We start from the raw sequence: 20,826 nt of genomic DNA on the forward strand, positions 1-20,826 counted from the left end.
ATAACGCATTTTTGGAATGTGACGTATGAATCAGATTATTCAAACATGTCTTTCACACTATCAATTCACAATTGGGATGGGGAGGGGGGAGGTTTTCGTTTATTCATAAAATGATTCTTAAAGATACACTTAGCTAGAAATATATTTATAGCTAGAAATATTATTCTCTAAAATTATAGAAATGTTATTTTTTATATATTTTACAATTCAATAAACGTACACTTTAGGCAAAGAGGGACTAGAAAATAGAAAAATTATGAAAAAATCCAATGTAAAAAACGGACAGCTATATCATTTCAAAAAGATACAAAAGATACCTATGCTGTTGAAATCGAAAACCCAATAGAAAATAAAGTTTAGTAAAAATTGAACAGAACATGTGTAGCAATTGATGTGAAAGAAAACTTATGATTATTCTTCTTTATCAAAACTAAGCTCTTTATAAAACCACCAAAAAAATGTTTAAAAGTGTCTAATCGTAATAAATTATGTACAGAGTAAAACAAACTTTTAAACCTTGCAAAATGGTGTAGGCTTTTAAATAGTATTTTAAAATACTGTACATCAATAGGATACCCAAAGTTTAACAGTTCGAGTGTCTCATAAGTTATCAAAAGATTGAGCCTTGGCTTTGAATGCTGCTTTTCTTGCCCTAGCTTCTTCCAACTCTTTTTTACGATCTTCCTGCTCTTTTCTGATTTCATCTTCAAATTTGCTTGAAGCATTCACTTGTTTTGCTTTGGCTTCAAAGAAATCCTTTGCACCTGTAAAATAAGATGAAAATTTTAATTGGGAAAAAGAACAATCAAAATTCTACTTAAATTAGGGAATAAAATTCATTTGTGATTAGGGTTTTTAAATAGCAACTAAATTTGTTGCTAATGGAAACTAAATTTAACCTTAATTACATTCCTTCATTTTCTGATAGGTCTTTATAACTTTCAAATGAAAATTGTCTTCAACAAAACAATGAAAATTAGTTCCAATGAGGATAAGTACTGCTGAATATGATCATACGATCATCCTTGATCATAATTGCAATAAGGCTTCCAAGTATAAAAATTTTTTATTTCAAAACATTACCTCCAACGCCAGTTTGATCAACATCAATTTCAGATAGCTGTGCCAACTGACTCAGGCCTTCACATTGTAATTCCCCTAATGCAGCTTTTCTGAAGATTAAAAGAAACTAAAAAGAAAAGAAAAGCAAAATCAGTTGAAGTAAAACAATATTAATTGTTATGCATTCACATCACCTCCTTAATGAAAAAATAGTTTAGCAGTTCAATAGAAAGATGTACGTCAAAAATTGGACAATAGAGGCGTTTTTTGAGGCACACCCGGTATAAAACAGTGATAAAATGATTGTAAGTTTATCTAAGTGAACATAATTAATTTTGTATATAAAAATGATATAGTCTTGAAATATACCTAGCCAAAACAAGACAAACCCACTCTGCAACAATGTTGTTCACATAATTTTTTAATTGTTAAGGTTTTTCTTTTGATACGTGGCCTATAGACATCTAGTTAAAGGGTTAGTTCTTAGTTTTGAAGAAAATAGACTTGTTGTAAATTTTAACATACTTCTCGGAAACTAATTTGCCCATCAAGATCTTCATCTACTTCTTTTATCATGGCTTTTAAGCCAAGGAAAGTTTGTGGTGCTTCCAGTTTTTCCATCATTAATTGAAGTTCATGTTGATCAATGAAGTTACTTTTGTCAATATCATATCTAAAAGAATAAAATATATAAAATACTCTTAAGACAATATTCTGTTGGTGCAAACTACTTTAGACGTACAAACGCGAGAGCAGAAACTTTTGCAATTTTTGCAATATTTTGTCTTTTTTGCGAAAGTTAATGTCTTTGAAAATTCTAAACAGGGCAATTCTCGAAAGTTTATACTCGCGAAAAATTCTCAAAAAAGTATCAAATAATAAATATCAAATTATCGGCATATTATTATCCTTTAATGCCTTTTAATAGCCGAAGTGCAACTGTTTTTAGCGGATTTAAGGAATAGTTTCGCTCGCGAAAAATATTTCATCCTCAAATTCGCAAAAGTAAATGTCGTAAATTTTGCAATTTTTCAACCTCGCAAAAGATTCTGCTCACGAAAGTTGGTACACCTAAAGTAATGCTATAATAGCTCTCATGACCACTCAATTTATGGATCAGTTAATTAAGAGTTCTTGATGAATGAATTTGTTTATTTATCTTTAGTTGAGAAAATTGTCACGCTCTAAGCATACTTTGACAACAATAAATTAGCATACTATGACCTCTTAGTATACTACAATGTAATATTGCACAAGTCAAATAGTTTTGTATAATAAGAGGTAGTATATTCTGTCTGTGGTCTTAATATCATAGTGGGCAACACCCCTCCAACCCCCACCTGAAAAAGGTCACCCCACCTACATAGGGTTACCCCCACCTGAAATTTCATATCAGCCCAACCCCCACCTTTTTCAGCAACCCCACCTAAATTTGTAAAATCTTCGAACCCCCACCTGAAAATTCAGTTTATCCTTTTTTCCTTTAGGAAACATATGTCATAGGTAATGGATATAAAGAGATGTGCTTTGTTTGAACACTCACTCATTAAAATTAGTCATTTGTTTATATTTTTATCTAGTATAGTATGTGGAAAGTTGAAAAAGACAAAAAAGTACAAAATCAAACGAAGTTAAATACAGAAAACTTGACAACCCCCACCTCAAAAATGTTACCCCCACCTACATAGGGTTACCCCCACCTGAAATTTCTCATCAACCCAACCCCCACCTATTTTTAAAAATCTGAAAATCCTCAACCCCCCCAGAATCCAGGGGGGGTGCCCACTATGAATATGCTTACAGTTAATTATTAATAATAATTTTAAATATAAAACATCATTTTGCAGTGCTATTCCGAGAAGAATAATTTACTACCATCCGAATAAGGATTATTCCTGCACCTTCAATGCTGATTTTTCATCCTAGTTTCATCTAATTTCATGGTTATTTGCAGTGCTTGTTCTAAGAGATGACAAAAAAGGATTCCTAGGAGGAAAGTACAGCAGAATTAGGACAAAAGAGAGAACTTCAAAAACATTTTCCCAAAAAGTAATAAGATGGGGAGGGTTGGGGCTGGAATATGGGCCCTCCCCACTGGGAGTAGGAATTCCTCCTTTTTCAAGTTGGAACGCTTATCGCTGTCCAGACACCACTGGTTCTGTGCAAACGAGACACAGATACCATGATGCATAGTGGTGACACTCGAACTGTGCAGAAGAGCTAATAGCTCGTCCCAGATGCAGAAGGGGATGAGTGACACCACACACCACCATGGCTGGCATATCATCCACACTTTTGTATCAGAGTAGTAATTCGAAGGTATGTTCACTTGCCAAGTGAACCCTAATACTACAGTGGGAATTGACCACTACACCACTAAGCCCCGGAATATGGATGTCCTGTCCATTAATTAGCAGGTGGGGGATGCTTATTAAGTACCCAAGAGTACACTTTGATATAATGCCAATTAAGTTTTATATTACAGTAATGATATCTTTTTGTATTAGTTTTGTATATTTTCCTATGAAATCTATCTAAGGCCGATGGAATTGGATTTCAACTAAGATCCACTTTCTGAATAAACCTTTTCGCCTTTTCATCCGCCATATTGAATTGTATGTAAAAATACTGTCAACTGCTCTAACTTGGAACTATCTGACAAAACATGGGACGGCAATTCGGCCACCATTTCACTAAACCTCCAAAGTCATTTGATTTGAGCTAATGAACGGCGTATTAAAAAACACATGATTTCTCTTTTGCACTGAGTAGACTTTTAAATTGAAATATGAAAAAAATCTGTAGTGGAACACACGCGAATGTCTGGAACAAAAAAGACCAAAATTAGTGGCAAAACAATGAAGCGTTTGACGTGACTTGCGCCGCAAGTTACAACACTCATTATTTGTTAATGCCATCAGGTAATAGGCAGTTAGGCAGCAGGACATGCTATCAGTGAAAGTTATCATGACATGTTATGACAGAAAGTATGATTTATTAAACATGGTGAAGTTATCAAAACAAATTTGTTGTCAAAAGAGATTTGACAGTAAGTGAAAATACAGGCCATATATCAACAGTCCCGTTTCGACCAATTGTCCCAAGTTGGAGCAGTTGACAGGAACAAAAAAGCCATGGTTGGATTTAGTTGAAAAATATGTCTCACAAACAAAATTTTCTCTCTTGTGCAGGCGAAGGTAAAATAATGACAACTTATATAAAAAATTGCAAATTATGAAAACATCGTGCAGCAGGTTTTTGAACACAAAATTAAATTCCATCGGCATTACCACAAAAAATTTGACATAATTTTTTCGCATACTAAGGTTGATTTATCAATGGTTTTAGTTTTTTCAGGGTTTATTTCTAGAAATATATAGGCAGTAGATAACTGTTATACTGATCTTAGAAAGATTCTTTTACTAAATACTTGTATATAGTATAGTATATTAGTAATACTTGATAATATAGTGAAAAGTTTAGACATTAGCAGACAGTGTCAATCAAACAAATGGAATGCTGAATCAATTGAACGCAATTGAACACAATCGACTAATTGTAATTCGATTGTTCAATGCAGTTGAATCGCAATTGAATATTACCCAGAATTTGCAATTCGATTGCTTTAATTACGTTTCATTGTATTTGATTATGTTCGATTGCCTTTGATTATGTTTGATTGCGTTCAATTGATTCAATTGCATTAGATTTTTTCGCTTTCGTGCGGTACTTAAGTCCTCAGCCGCCCAAGCTAAAAAGTGAAATTTTTGTTTGAAGTTGTTTGATTGACACCGTCTGGACATTGCATGCTGACAATTCGTGTAAAATTGATCCACCTTCTACAAGAAATAGTTTTACATGTGTGATAGGATTACACCCAAGTTTTCCTGCTCCATTGTGTCCACAGAAAATATGTTTTTTTTTGAGAAGTGATGTGAAAAAGAAGCTATTTTTTAATGTATGGAATACCGTAAGTTGGTTTAATATCGACATCCCTTGTTTAATTCTGACACCCTTCTTTAGAGCGCCCCAAGGCAAAAACACTCAACTTTGGATTGAGATCCATAAAATATCTATCAATCACTTTTAATTTGGAACCAACTATTATTACATACAAAGACTGATCTTAGACCATTATCTGAAAATACGATCAAAAAGAAGGTTTAGAGACTTCCTTCACATCTAATCCTCTCGCATACCTTGAAAATGAAAGTTCATCTCTACAAAACCTTGAAATTCACATACAATGACAATTAATATTTTTCAGGTTTTTCAATAGTTGATGTCATATTTTTTTGTATGCATTGTTATTATTTTTTCCTTTTTTTATTGTTAATTTATGGTTAGGTATGTAAACATTGTTTTTATTCTGATTGTTAATGTTTAAATAATTAATAACCCTTAAGATACCTCCCATAATGATATTCGACATGACCAGCTCACGCGACCAGGTGTTCATTCCATTTGATTAGACGGTACGTCTATTGGATGGACTCCTGGCCTGCATTCCTCCCCTAATTTATACAAACTTAAAATATGTAAATTTTTAATGATATGCAGGCGAATAAATTACTTTGAATTGAAAAAAAAATTGAATTGAATTGAATTGAATTGAATTGAAAAAAGAGAATGGAATAATATGAAAGCTTGAATTGCTGATTGAAAAAGAATTATTCTTCTCTGACCACTATAAGCAAAGAAAAACTGTTTCAACCTTTCTGTAAATTTCAGCTGATGAAAAGGGTGTCGGAATTAGAGGAGGGGTGTCCCAGTGTGGAATCCATGCAAAAGCCACGCCGAAGATATTTTGAGGATCAAGAGGGTTACACCCAATTGAGGACATTCTCACGCCGAATATATTCGGCGTACTGTCCACTGTGCATGAATTCCAGACTGGCACCAAGTTACGGTACTTGAGCTAGAGAAATAAGAAACTAATGGTGTTTTTGTCTGAGTCATAAAGAGGTAGAACATAAATACTTACTTATGAAACATATTTTCAAAGTCTTTGATCTGTTTCCTTGTAAACTCTTCAAACTCTGTGTAAACATTTTTTGGTGTGCTTCTCATGACAGCCCCTTCTTCTCCCTCGTTTACAGCATTTCTGTGAGCTAATTTCTTCGCCAATTCATTTTCAGCCATTTTTATATGGTAGGTTTACTAAAAAAAATCGAATCTGATTTAACCTAAAATGATAAAAGATGACAAAAGCACAGTACTACCTCAACATGTCAAACAGGTGTTTCGTTTGAAACCATAAAAATGTTTGTTTTCAGGAACGCCGCCTCACGCTCAAAGTCGTGAGTTCGTTCCAGGCTGGCCGATCAGGAAGAAAAATAAACACTTCTATTATAAAAGAAAAGAAAACATAATTTTTCTCGACATACTAACTAACTCCAAATATTTATAAATAAATGGACTCTAATGAAGTCTAATGAAGTCTAAAGAAATTTGGGAAACTACAATCATAAAATATGAAAAACATTTATTGAAAATAATTTTAATTTTTTGATTTCTTTCAAGCAAAAGATGTCGAGATTTAGATATGAAGGCCAACTCAAGTTAACGAGGTTCCCGCGCAATCGACGCGAGCGCAGTTGATTATTCCTCAGCAGCAATGCTAAGTAAGAAGCATAAAAATACCAACTCGGCCACCATACAGCTCAAATAACGAAAGCAGCCGGCGAGGCGACCTTTTCCGATGTGTTCTGAGAGTATGTTTCAGCTAGGAATTTTGATCTGTTCTGATAAGATCTTCGAAAATTAATCAGCTGTGTTCTGATGAGACAGGGGTATAATCAAGGTCATCAAACGTGTTCTTGTTGTCTAGGTAACCCTAGAAAGTTTCAGAACACATCTTACGTGGAGGACAAAATAAATATCTTACAAGTTTATCTTTGCAAAATGTTTTTCCTAGATTTTAGACCCATTTTAGAACACATCTAACAATAAAGTAGTAATAAGTTTGGGGAGACAATAAATATAGTGCGATAAAGGTCGAAAGCATCCAACGAGGACCTTTTTTTAAATATCTGTTTCCCAGACATAGCCTTCCTGGAAAATTTGATCTGTTGGCCGAATATTTCAAAAATCTTATTCCTAGAAATGAAGATCTGTTTCTCCGCAAATCCTAAATTTTTAATCTCAAAGTATCTTTCCTAGAAAATTTGATCTGTTTCCACAATTTTCAGAATTAAAATTTTGATCTGTTTTCCCAAATAGGATGTTTCCAATGCAATATCATCTTTTTTTGGAAACAGATATCTGTTTCCCAATTTATTATGTCATCATGACGTCATCAGCTGGAGCGGGGAAACAGATAGTTTTAAGGAAAAGGTCTCTCCTAGAAAATCGGATCTGTTTCCCCATTTTTCAAAAAAAGCTCTCTCCTGGAAAAGGGAAACAGATATTTCAGGGAAATGAGCTCGTTGGCTGCTTCTGAAAGGTTTCCTAGAAATCAGAACACATCATTTGTATAAGAAAACTGAAGGTCATAACATTGGTCTCCTAGAAGATAAGACCACATATCCCGGGGGGGGGGGGGCAGTCGGATTTTGCACCGACGGTATGTGCGGGCTAAAAATTGGCGTTCAAAATCGCACCCTTACAGTGCAGTGTTTTTTCCCGAAAAATACACCCTTACAGTGCATTTTTCGCCAAGTTGAATACCCTTACAGTGCAGTCTAACTTTTTTCCCTGAAGTGATTGAAATGGGTCAAACAAAGATTTCGTTTGTGAATTTAGGTGTGATTCTTCTTACAGTATATTTTTTATGTAATTTTGCATCTAAAAAGGGATCCAATACGTACTTGATTCAATATTTAAAAAGAATTAGGTAAAGGGGATTAAATCCCTTAAAAAAACTTTGACTCAACAATTTCATTTTTGTTAGAATTTAGAAATTCGTACCCTTACAGTGCAGGCGGCAAAAAACCCACCCTTACAGTGCATTTCGGATGCCTTTAAAAACACACCCTTAGTGCCCGCACATACCCGTCAGTCATTTTGCTTGGCTGCCCCCCCCCCCCCGGCCACATATTTCTAAAAAATCTCTCCGCCGGCTGCTTCTGAAATAAATATCGATTCAATATTTTCTCTGATGAAAACTTGGCCTCTAGAATCTCAAGTAAAAATTCGGCATTTTTGTGGAACCTTTTAACATCGCTGGGAAGAATTGACAATTGAAAATGGTAGAATGCTTTATAAAAATGGAATTGTTAGGTTCATTCGCCAAATTCCACGATGATATGGCTATGGGGTGGTATTCTTACCATATTCTTATTTCTTTGGGCAATTTCATCATAGATATAAAGTATATTCTTATAAAAAGATTTAGATCACGTTTAGGTGCTAACCTAAGAATTCTAGGTTTATATTTCCCAAAAGGTTAAGAATATTCATGGATTGGATATGGAAAAACACCATTTCTATAAAAAAGCGTGTACCCCCTTCAGTTCAGAATTTAACCGATTGAACATTAAACTTTATCCTCAAATTCCTTTAAAAAGGTGGAGTACTGAATGCCCGTGGGGGGGGGGGGTACTAGGGTTGGTGAGGGGTATGTGCGGACGGGACCTCCGAAAACCGACCCTTAGAGAGACTGATTTTTGCTGAAAAGGTGACCCTTAGAGAGACTTTTTGATTTTTTTTTTTGATTTTGAAAAAAGTCATACCCTTAGAGAGACTTTATTACAATTTTTTCTCTGGAAATCAAAAAATTTCCTAAAAATCCAGAATTTTCCGACCCTTAGAGAGACTAATTTAAAACTTTCTGATTTTTCCCACCCTTAGAGAGACTTTGAAAGGTGAAAAAACCGACCCTTACCGTCCGCACATACCCATCATCCATTTTTGCCTAAGAAAAGGTTCAACTTGTTTGGTCTACCATCGTCCGGGGTGATATCGAAAATGAGCAGTCGATATCTATAAAATGTTCCAGACGGACTTGCGTAATATATAGCCTATGGTAGTCAAGTCCACTCCAACCTTCTCGTGGTGGGGCTGTTTAAACCGATAGGAGTGGGAGAAAGGCGGGTCAACTGGCGCCATAACCAGTGCTCCGGGCAGGATAAGCTCGTTAGCGTTGCCAGCAGTTATCCTAGGAGAAGGAAAATCTCTGATTTCAAAACCCGGGTAGGATGAGCTCGTTAGTGTTGCCAGCAGTTATCCTAGGAGAAGGAAAATCTCTGATTTCAAAACCCGGGCAGGATAAGCTCGTTAGTGTTGCCAGCAGTTATCCTAGGAGAAGGAAAATCTCTGGTTTCAAAACTCGGGTAGGATGCGCTCGTTAGTGTTGCCAGCAGTTATCCTAGGAGAAGGAAAATCTCTGATTTCAAAACCCGGGTAGGATGCGCTCGTTAGTGTTACCAGCAGTTATCCTAGGAGAAGGAAAATCTCTGATTTCAAAACCAAACAACTTCTATCTCTTGGGGGTAGTCGTAGTGTCAAAGGCAGGTGTCAACATATCGACTTTGTTCACATTGCAGCTCCTTTGGTGCACTGCTCTGAGACAGAGCACTCCAAGGCAACGACAGATCCGGCCAATCATCGTTGCATCTCATGGCTACAAGAAAACATGATGTCTCAAAACAGCACCAGGGTTGAAGCCCCTGAATTATCTCGTTCTATACTCATGTCTGATCGTGTCCAAAGGACTCGTAATGAAGTTGATATCCAAAACCCCTTTGGGAGGGTAAAGACTGATGTCAGAAAGAGAAAAGGACTCTTAAAACAAACCTCTTATGTGTTTATTGGTCAGCTCAACTGTCGCACCCTCAACTCTTTGTCTGCAAAAAAAGAGCTATCAATTATGGCCCTCAAATACAAAATCTCAATCTGTGCTGTACAAGAACATAGAATAATGCACTCCGCTGGTGACCCGCCTATATGCACCAACACTATAGGTCCATATACGCTCTTTACAGCCTCAGCTTGGAAGTCTTCAGTTAACGCGACAATTGGCGGTGTTGGGATTCTAGTCACTTCTCAGTCTAATACACTTCTCAGTCTAATACAATCAATCGACAAGATTTCGGATCGCATTGTGTCTATCACATTTAAAGGCAACCCAAAAACAACAATCATCTCCTGCTATTCGCCTCATTCTGGCCACTCTGATCTTGAAGTCGAACAGTTCTTTGAACCCCTCACGAACCATCTAATATCTATTCCTCGTCACTCTTTCGTATCCGTTTGTGGTGATTTCAATGCCCATCTCAAAGGAGCTTTTTCGTACCATTCAGAAAACAACAGGAACGGTTCGTATCTACAGGACTTCATGAACGAATGCAATCTTCTCGCGTCTAATACTTGCTTTCAAAAGAGGAAAACTAGCCTCTGGACATGGAAATCACCTTCCAACCAGTTATCACAAATTGACTATATTCTATGCCGAAAGCGCTGGAGAAATAGCATCCACGACTGCCAAGCCCACTCATCATCCGATCCCGTTGGATCAGATCATCGCATCGTCGTTAGCAAATGCAAATTGAACCTTCGCTCTACCAAGAAGAAACCTTTAAATAGACTCAACTGGAATATACTAGAAAACCCCACCATTGCCACAGCTGTTAAAAATGAAATTCAAACCAAATGGACTGAATGTACCACAAAAGATTATAAGCACTTCTCAGAAATCGGTATGGCTGCTTGTATGAACCACCTACCAGTCAAGAAAAAGACCAAGGACAGTGAACCCATATCAATAACAAACGCACGCAGACAGGTCTTACACTCCAAAGTTACCGACCTTCAGAGGAACCAGACCAATCTGAAAAACGTTTATGTCCGAGAAGAAGAAAGAAGGATAACTCATATACTCAACCAGGCAAACAAATCAGAATCTACTGATGGTCTAAGAAATGCTTGGAAACTTGTCAAGGAGTTAAGCGGGAAGAAAAAAGCAGCATCTATCTCTATCAAAAGTGACGACCCAAAAAAGTCGTGGAAAGATCATTTTGAAACCCTTCTAAACAATATTCCTGAAAACGTAAATGGTGAGGCCAATGAAATTGATCCAGTGTTCCAATTGAACGAGGAAATCAATATTCATGACTTTACTCTTGAGGAAGTCAACAAGGCACTTAAACAGATGAAAAACGGAAAAGCTGCTGGACTTGATGGTTTACCTCTGGAATTCTGGAAACTTGATTCTCTCAGTACCGTTCTTCTACACTTCTGCAATGCAACCCTAAACGGTGAGCGCCCAGATGAATGGGGCCTATCCTGTATTGTACCTGTGCCCAAAAAGGGTGATTTAACCAAAGTTGACAACTATCGCGGTATTAGTCTAACTCAAGTTGCTGCCAAACTCTACAACAGACTAATATTAAACAGAATTCGCCCTGAGATTGATCAAAAGCTTCGTTTCAATCAAAATGGTTTTCGTCCGTCCCCGATCGACATCATCACAAGTTCTTGCCCTTCGGCGCCTTGTAGAAGAAGTCAACAACCATAAAGTTGAAGCTGTATTAACATTCATCGACTTTAAAAAGGCGTTTGATAGTGTTAACAGAGAGTCAATGTTCAAAATCCTCCTAGCCTACGGCATTCCAGATAAGCCTGTTAACGCAATCCAGATTATGTATACCAACAACAGAGCCAATGTAATGACATCTGAAGGAGAAACCGAATTCTTTGATGTCGTAACTGGTGTGCTTCAAGGTGATCCATTAGCACCTTACCTTTTTATTATTGTGCTCGATTATGCTCTGAGGACAGCCATTACTTCTGAAGATGGATTCACTATTGAAAAACGCAGAAGTAGACGACATCATACCGAGAAATTAGCAGATCTTGACTTTGCAGACGATATATCTCTTCTAAATGAAACAGTAGTCGAAGCTGAAAACCTCCTACACAAGCTAGAGATATCAACTCAATCTATCGGTCTCTTTCTCAACGCTAAGAAAACCAAATATATGCACATCAACCCTACAACAAGCGATGGCATCCAATCTGTTAATGGTATCGCCCTGGAAAAGGTTGACGATTTCAAATACCTCGGAGCTTACACAAACTCTAACCATGACATAGAGATAAGACTTGCCCAAGCTTGGTCGGCACTTAATTCACTTGAGAAAATCTGGAAATCAGAAGCTTCACTCAGTATAAAAGTGCAACTCTTCAAGTCAACTGTCGAGTCCATCCTCCTATACTCCTGTGAATCATGGTCACTAACGTCTACTCTGACAAAGAAACTAGACGGAGCGTATACGAGAATGCTGAGAAAAGTCAAAAACATCCAGTCTAATGCCCACATTACTAACAAAGTGTTGTACGGTAAGCTGCACCGATTGAGCAGTCTTATCCAGAAAAGAAGATTGCAGTTAGCAGGTCACGTCATCAGTGGAAATGAGCCGGCATCTAAACTTCTTCTTTGGCAGAGAGGTCGTCCACACAAGACACTACTCAAAGTCTTAGAACAAGACACTGGACTTGACAAAAGGCGAGATGGTTCGTTTGGCGCACAACAGGGTCAGATAGAAAGACATGGTCATGTCATCACTTTCAAGTGGATGATTTATGTATGTATGTATGTAAGGTTCAACATCCTTTTGAACTAGTATATAATCGAGTATAAAGGCTTGCAGTTTGAGAGTTAGACACATGTCTTTATTTTGACCATTTTGTGAATACTTATGACCATTTTCCTAAGAAATAACTTGTTCTTCACATTTTGGCCATCGAAGCCTACTGTTCTTATATAGCTTGTTCTTATGATAAAAATAACGTGTAACATTATTAGAAGGGTATTTTTTTACACTCTTTGAAAAAGCGTTTGTCCCTTGGAAGTGGACAGGAGCTATAACGAAAAGTCTTGGACCTATTCTTGACGCAGGATTTTCGGGTTTTAAGTGTTGTTAGCACAGTGAGTGTTGAGTTTAAAATGAACGAAGGTTCTTTTAAATAAATATTAACTGGCATTAAAGAAGCACCAATAATGCGTATTATTTTCAACAACCAGTGGTATATAATTAGGATAAAAAGACACAAAATTATAAAAACTTTGTCTCCCGATATGTCATGCGCGAAAAATCAATTGCGAAAATTTATCCCACATAAAGATTACTAAAGATTTTGATTTTTAGGATTTTAAGAGAAATCGTCTCAACCACAGATATTTTGCTTTTTTCACCACGCAGTGATCAACCAACGTGCTCATTAATCGGTTTAATTAGTGTTTTGTTTCTCTTGTTTCCGAAGATTAGACAATCAGAATGCCGAAAATGTGCAGAAGGGCTGAACTACACTACACATGAACAACTAAGGCTGAAATACACATTCAAGGTTGCTCGAATATAAACAAGCTCAAAGAAAAAGTAGTCTATAATCTATATAAAAAATGGAGGAATGAAAGAAAATGGAGGAAGAGATCAAAACAAGGATTGATTGTTATCGAGCGAAACAACGAAAAGCAAACCGAATGCCAATCGAAGAAAATACGTCATTAGAAATTGAAAAGAGCGAAGAAATCAGTGAAAATGAGCAAGCAGAGACTAGATTTAATTCGGCATACCGGATAAGTGGGATGGGGGAACCTGGGAACCTAAAGTGGGAACCTAAATGAACACCGGAAAAGTGGGATGGGGGAACCTAAGTGGGAACCTAAATGAACACCGGAAAAGTGGGATGGGGGAACCTAAGTGGGAACCTAAATGAACACCGGAAAAGTGGGATGGGGGAACCTAAGTGGGAACCTAAATGAACACCGGAAAAGTGGGATGGGGGAACCTAAGTGGGAACCTAAATGAACACCGGAAAAGTGGGATGGGGGAACCTAAGTGGGAACCTAAATGAACACCGGAAAAGTGGGATGGGGGAACCTAAGTGGGAACCTAAGTTGTTTAATTATTAATAGAATTGAAATATTTTTCTTTAGAAACAAATACATAAGCGAAAAATAAGACTTGCTCGATAGCAAGTCTTATCGTAGTTTAAGAAGAATTCCTTTATGTTTAAATAAATAGGTCTATTGAAAATGGCGATTTGTGTTTACTTTTCAAATTTTGAAAATTTTGAAAAGATGTGCCCATATTTTTTACCTGAAAAGTGGGATGGGGGAACCCGGGAACCTAAAGTGGGAACCTAATTTTTTATTATTATTATTTTTCTTTAAAAACAAATACATAAAGATAAGAAAGATATTATATGCAAGGAAAGAAAAAACCTTTTATCATAATAAGAACACCAGTTATTTACTTTTTACATTACGGTTCGCAAACAATAATGTTGAAAATAAAACAAAGGGAATTTATTTATTCAATTAGCTCAAAAAAGCATGTTTATTTATCAGCAGTTTTATAGTGCATCTTTTTGAAAGGTTCTTTTTAGTAAATTGACTTAATTGACTTTAAACTTTAAACTTTAAACCGTCATATCTTCAAATCTAGAAGGAATTAGAAGTTCGTTCATAGCTCGATGGATAACTTAGACCTTCTTCTTTCTTTTGCACGGATCTAATTTGCTTGAATACAGAATCTAGTAAAACATTATTTACGATCTAGTTTTTGTTCACTCTTGATGCAATACACATTGTTTTTTATTAGCAGCTCCAATTTTCGGGTCAGGGCTGGGGTCGCTTAGCATTTAACGGATTCTAGCTCGTTTTTCTTTCTGTACCAACCAAACAGTACAGCGTGTGAATACACTTCATTAATTAAAAATGTTTGATAGTAAAATAGAACATATTGCACGGCTTGCCACGTTTCAATACACATAAGCATAGATCCTCGGGGGGGGGGGGCACTCAAGGTAAACGACCTACCGTACGTGCGGCCCTTTTTTCCAAGCTTCCCAAAGTACACTGTAAGGGTGGAAATTAGCAAAAATGAGAATAAGTGCACTCTAAGGGTTTAAAATTTGGTCAAAGCCAGTCCGGCTTTTAGAATTTCATCCGAACAAGTGTCATGTTTTAACACTGGGTAAATTTTGGAACATCAAATATGTCCATCCCTATCAGGATCTGTTCTAGAACATGTTGACCAAAAAAAAGATCTAGGAGTGATAATCGATAGTGACCTGACCTTTGAAGCCCATATATTCAGTAAAATCAAGAAAGCTAACTCTATCGTTGGCTTGATTAGCAGGAGCTTCGAATTTCTCTCACCAGATATGTTTCGAACGCTTTTCATTGCATTTGTCAGACCCCATTTGGAATATGCACATGTAGTATGGTCTCCAAGGCTAATCAAACATATCAATGCAATCGAGGGCGTCCAACGAAGAGCTACAAGGCTAGTTAGTTGCTATAGAAACTACTCATACGAAGATCGGCTACGACTCATCAATCTACCTAGCCTAAAGACCAGGCGGCAAGTTGGTGATATGGTGGAAGTTTTCAAGAACCTCCACATTTATGACGAGTCTATAAGATCAGAGAAATTTACTCCTCGAACACGACCACGACGTCAGCATGATTACGAGCTTCAAAGGAACTTTGCTAATGACGGTATGAGAGGCTACCAAAGCAACTCTCTTTTTTACAGAAGTGTGAAACCTTGGAATGATCTAGAAGAAGATATTGTTGAAGCACCATCCTTACAAGTCTCCAAAGAGCGTTTGATAAAAGAAAGGGAGAAAAAACTTTATAAAATGTAAAATCAAAAGTTCTGTTTCATAGGAGGTCAATAGACGTGCGAAATATATTGCTATAAAAAAAAAAAAAATAAAAAAAAAATAAATAAATAAATAAAAAATTAGGTTCCCACTTTAGGTTCCCCCATCCCACTTTTCCGGTGTTCATTTAGGTTCCCACTTAGGTTCCCCCATCCCACTTTTCCGGTGTTCATTTAGGTTCCCACTTAGGTTCCCCCATCCCACTTTTCTGGTGTTCATTTAGGTTCCCACTTAGGTTCCCCCATCCCACTTTTCCGGTGTTCATTTAGGTTCCCACTTAGGTTCCCCCATCCCACTTTTCAGGTGTTCATTTAGGTTCCCACTTTAGGTTCCCAGGTTCCCCCATCCCACTTATCCGGTATGCCATTTAATTCAGCGTTGTCGACTTTATTATCTGAGAATTGTTGGGAATTAACAACAACAAGGAATGGACGATATAAAGTTCAATTCAAACCTTCGTTAGATTTCAAAGACCGTGTTAATATATTAGAAATCGTTTTAGAAGACATCAGAGAACGTTACTGTGATGTTAAAGCTAATTTCCAACATTCGAAACGTAAATTTAGGAAACGCCATTCGAAGAAAGATCACAATAGTAGTGGAGGGAGACCAAGGAAGAGAATGAAAGGAAATTGAACTGGAAAACTGGTTAATGTTTGTCGTGAACGAAAAACTGACATCAAGTTGAAAGACAATTTAAGCTAGATTTAAAGCCTAAAATATAAAATATCGGAACTGCTATAAACACAGAATCTTAGCATTTTTCAGTTATAGTAATTATAAGGGCAACAACTTAAAAAAATGTACTCTTAGATGTAAAGATTTTTTTTAGATCTTTAGCTATAAAAAGTGTGGTATAACAACAAAAGTACAATAAATATAAATAGAATCTTTTATAAATAATATAAAACTATTTCAAAAATTAGAATTTGATAGGAATTTATTGCTGGTAGTTCCAAAATCTGATAAGTAAAAATAGATCTACTAAAGTGCCATACAAATCAGCTACAGAATACTAAAACTACCCTAACCCTTTAAGTGCTACGGTCTTTTTTTCTCTAAGTTTTTTAAGAAAATCGCTAGTTCAAACTTTAAAGGCTTATATCTCCGGATCTAGAAGGAGTTAGAAGTTCGTTCATAGCTCGTTGGATAGCTTAGAGTCTCCTCTTTTTTTGGGCGGCAGCTGTTAAGGTTAGCTAGTTAAGGGGAATTAAAGCTGGGCACCTGCGCGGACCAGACTAAATGACGGAAAGGTGCCCAGTGGTAAAACTTCAAATCAATTCGCAGGGCCAAATTTGGAGATTCTTTGATCACTCGTTGACCAGAAATGGTGAAAAAAACGGTCAAAATCTCAAAAAAGTGGATCTTTGTTAAATTTTTGCATTCTTTTAACCTTTAGGCTTAAAATCTCGCTGGAAAGACTCACTTTTGAATTTTTTTTTTGCTTGACCATGAAGCCCAATCCAATTCCTACGAGTTGGACCAAAAATGACGATTTCTGCATTACAGGAGGGCTTCGTCCTCCTATATAGCCCATGTCCAATATCGACATTGGCACTTAAAGGGTTAACTACTCCCAAAAAACGAAAACTTCAACTAGAGCAAGCCCATGAAATAGGCGCCATTACAATACTTGAGAGGTAATGGTACATTCCAAGTACATTTCTTATTTCCAATAAGGATTTTGCTATACATAATTTTTATGGTATGCCTACCTAAATTTTGCTAAAATCAATTTTATAAATCAGAATGAAAAACCTCATTATAGAGGCAATTCAGTCTTAGCTTTCTGCAACAATATCTGCTTTTCTCGATATTTTGCGAATGTATAAAGCGCACCTCCAAGGGCGTTCATTGAAACACCACCCAGTGTAAGGGCGGAGGGTGGCACTCCTCCAAAAGTAAAGAAACCAATGATGGACGTTATGACGCCTTTCACAACACCGACAACACTGAAAAGAACAATTAAAGATTAAATAAAATCGAATAAATTAAAAAGACTTCTCAGAATCCATCAAGTGTTCACTGTATTCATTGACGATGAGTATTTTAATCACTTCAGGTTAATCATTTGCATTAAGGGTCCGTCAACATAGTACGTACGTACAAAATTTCAAAAATCGTGTACTCTACTACACGAAGGGAGGTGTACGCAAGCGAACGTATATACACCTATACCCCCTTGTTGGTAAGTACTTTTTCCACTCCCTAACGAAAAGAAATTGAAAAGCAATCGTCTGGATTGGGCCTATATTTCAAAAAGACAACTTAATTAGAAACTTTTTATGTTTTTGCATTGAGAATGAGCAGTCAAAAACACAAAAATGAAATGTATTTGTTTAAGGTCGCTTATTATTTCGCGAGGACAGCAATTCACTCTTTATCTCTTTCACAGAATTTTACATGCAAAAAAATGGGCTACTTTCCCCTCAGTGCGTACGTAGTATGTGAATGTGATCGAATAGTTGAAGGGAAGAATAGTTGAAGGGAAGAAAAGTGGGGCGGGGGTGCATTATAGTGATAGGTGTTGTTCCTAGAAAAACAAGCACTGACCCATACAAGGTAAACATAATTTGTCTTGTTTGTCCAAAGCGCCTTAGAAAGAAAATCTAGAGTAGTCTGATCTCAAATATGACAAAGTGAATGACGGTTCCTAGTTTTTTTACACTCTTCAGGTGAGTAATAAAGCTAAATTAGCCTGAAAACTTTCGAAAAGACAAGCCTCAGGCCAAACTTCAGTGGTCCTAACAAAAATCGTTTATAATTTCACCTGGTCGTAAGAGCAGAATTCATAGTTGCACACAAGAAAAGCGAATAGTTTAACACACATCCCATGGAAACATTGATCATGAACGACATCTACAAAATAAAGGTGTGGAAAAATTTTGAAATTGAAATTTCGCTTTTGTTGGCTCGTCATGGGTAAGGGTAGATTTCTCTGCCACCATCAAAAAGCTGAGTGAGCCGAAAGGTACACCACCTCTACGTGAAAGCTCATTGGCTCAGAAAGAAAACAATCAGAACATTCATCACAAAGGCCTCAGAGTATTTAATATTTTTGTTTATACCTAAACTTTTCTTAGGAAAAGACGAAATAAAGAATTCCTGAAAAGAGAGAATGGATCATTTTAACTTACGTTGAAAGATGAGTCTTTGAATCCTTCGAAGCGAGCGGCTTGAAGCAGAGAACCATTCCACAAAGTATACATCATGAGTGGTAGGATACAATTAATACTGTTCAAATGAAGAACTGAAAGAGCCGATGCACCTTTCTCGATACCGGTCTTTTGAACGTACGTCAAGTAGAAAGATTGCGCCATCACACTCAAAATGGCGTCCACATAACCGTATAATTTGAACTGCAAATCGCCAAAGCCTAAAGTGATTAAAAAGTTTTTTTAATAAAAATTTTAATATTCATGTTTAAAATAATGACATCTTGTTCCCTTCTAAAGAACCCGAGAACTCGCTGTTCTGGACTATAATTACATCAACAATGGAGTTTATGGAAAACTCATAGAGGAACAAAAGTTAAGGAAATTTCGAGTTATTAAAAAAAGATTTATAAGTCATCCTTAACTGAAGCAAGGGACCATAAAACTAATCGAGTTCAAGAAATATTCAAGTCATAGGTTCATAATCACATACCAGCCATAAGAGTGCCAACAACAGTGAAAGCGATTGCGACATAAGTTTTTCGTGAGAGCGTCTTTTTCAATACATATCTTGCCATTAGAAGACTTGCCAATGGCAACATGCGTCGCAGAACATTATATCTGAGAAATGCGAATTGAAGAGAGAAAGTCAGTCAATGTTTTCATTGAATGGAACTTTTGCTTTTCATGGATTATAAAGTTCAATTCTTGATTTTTGATTTTGATTTGATATTGTTGGAACCAGAAATAAAGAAAATCGCAATTTCATGCTAATGCAAAGGTTCTTGCGGAATATGTTCAAACAAAAAAAGGATCCTTTACGAAAGAGGATTAAAGGCCTACTTACATTGGGATGGAAAGTTCTGCTAAAGCAGCCAATGCCAGTGTCGTGTGTAATGCAAAACACAGACTTGGTATCAGGAACTCTTTACCCCTAAAACGAAAACGATATTTTAATCTAAAGCCTAAAATTCAGTCCAAGTCCAGGAAATATTTTCCATAGCGTTTACGAAGTAAATTTTTTGAAGATCTTCTGACCTGAAATCTTTAAAGTGTTTTATCATAGCCCATTGCGAGATATCATTTTCTACCTCTTATAATTGTGTGCCGTTTATTATACCTCTGCCAAGTCCATTGTGGAATGTCGCACATCTTGGTCACCCTGCACAATTCCACCACAATTGACGTCAGCACAACTTGGGCCAGCATCACGATATCCGGATAATGGAATTTGAATGTTGTCAACACAACCTATGGTGAAAAACCCAAACACGATTTTCTCATCACATATTCTCGTTTTTTATAAGAACAAACTATATGAGAACATAAGGAATGAATAGATTTCAAGGTGCTAGAGATTTGAAACTCTTGGATGCGTAATGAAGCCACTTTTTTATTCCCTGGCTACCCCAGCAGCCATAGTTTGTTCTTATAAAAAATGAATCCAAAACGTGTGACCCGTGTAGCTTTCACACAAACGCCAGATTGAAAGTACAGTAGACTCCCGGTTATTCGAAGCTCCAGGGGGGATAAGAATTTAATTCGAATAACCAGAGGGGGTTTTGTTTTTATCTGACATTGCAATGGTCCAGACGGTGTGTCAATCGAAAGCTTTGATTATGTTCAATTGTATTCCATTATGTTTGTTTGAGATTCGAATAAAATAGATAAATACCCTACCAAAGTAGCTCAAACTACTTCTAATGTGCCAAGTATCTCCAATGCTTTAGAATCATGAAGGAAAAAACTATTATAACGCACAAACTCTTACCTTGTTAAGAAAGGACATGGAACCAGAAACCAGGCCATAGAAAAGAGCGGCAAGGAAACCAGGTGCAAAGGATTGAAGCCATGATAGAAGTGTCTTTCTTTTCGACATCCTTGTAAATAACCAATATTATACCAGTGTCACAGAACAGACACCTTATCATAAAGTCTTATTCCATTTTGTTTTATAGTAATTCATACCTCTAAAAAAGAAAATAAGAGAAGT

At 36.6% G+C, this 20,826-nt stretch overlaps 2 protein-coding genes across 2 annotated transcripts; both read right to left on the reverse strand.

Annotated features, from left to right (window-relative positions):
• Positions 1-81: 81 nt before the first annotated feature.
• Positions 82-6,254, reverse strand: LOC136821343 (EF-hand domain-containing protein D2-like). Its single transcript, XM_067077584.1, has 4 exons — positions 6,047-6,254; positions 1,588-1,735; positions 1,084-1,189; positions 82-764 (listed from the first exon to the last, which is right to left on the reverse strand). Exons 1-4 carry the CDS (start codon positions 6,202-6,204, stop codon positions 601-603), a joined length of 576 nt encoding a protein of 191 aa, XP_066933685.1. The 5' UTR covers positions 6,205-6,254; the 3' UTR covers positions 82-600.
• Positions 6,255-16,544: 10,290 nt separating this feature from the next.
• On the reverse strand, positions 16,545-20,803 carry LOC136821354 (uncharacterized). Its single transcript, XM_067077595.1, has 7 exons — positions 20,605-20,803; positions 19,954-20,084; positions 19,681-19,767; positions 19,327-19,454; positions 18,816-19,054; positions 18,449-18,537; positions 16,545-17,630 (listed from the first exon to the last, which is right to left on the reverse strand). The coding sequence occupies exons 1-7, from the start codon at positions 20,710-20,712 to the stop codon at positions 17,441-17,443; spliced, it is 972 nt and encodes a 323-aa protein (XP_066933696.1). The 5' UTR covers positions 20,713-20,803; the 3' UTR covers positions 16,545-17,440.
• Positions 20,804-20,826: the final 23 nt, after the last annotated feature.

This window comes from Clytia hemisphaerica, unplaced genomic scaffold, assembly GCF_902728285.1.
Source record: "Clytia hemisphaerica strain Z4C2 unplaced genomic scaffold, Clytia hemisphaerica genome assembly, whole genome shotgun sequence".
Taxonomy (NCBI): Eukaryota; Metazoa; Cnidaria; class Hydrozoa; order Leptothecata; family Clytiidae; genus Clytia; species Clytia hemisphaerica.

Excerpts from the sequence above, each read along its gene's own strand:
- LOC136821343 (XM_067077584.1), bottom strand. The coding sequence starts at position 6,204 with ATGGCTGAAAATGAATTGGCGAAGAAATTAGCTCACAGAAATGCTGTA. Across the intron at positions 1,736-6,046 it reads TTTGAAAATATGTTTCATAA|ATATGATATTGACAAAAGTA; the intron begins GTAAGTATTTAT and ends TTATTCTTTTAG. Across the intron at positions 1,190-1,587 it reads GGCAAATTAGTTTCCGAGAA|TTTCTTTTAATCTTCAGAAA; the intron begins GTATGTTAAAAT and ends TTTTCTTTTTAG.
- LOC136821354 (XM_067077595.1), bottom strand. The coding sequence starts at position 20,712 with ATGTCGAAAAGAAAGACACTTCTATCATGGCTTCAATCCTTTGCACCT. Across the intron at positions 20,085-20,604 it reads CCATGTCCTTTCTTAACAAG|GTTGTGTTGACAACATTCAA; the intron begins GTAAGAGTTTGT and ends TTTTCACCATAG. Across the intron at positions 18,538-18,815 it reads TCAAAGACTCATCTTTCAAC|ATGTCGTTCATGATCAATGT; the intron begins GTAAGTTAAAAT and ends TTTATTTTGTAG.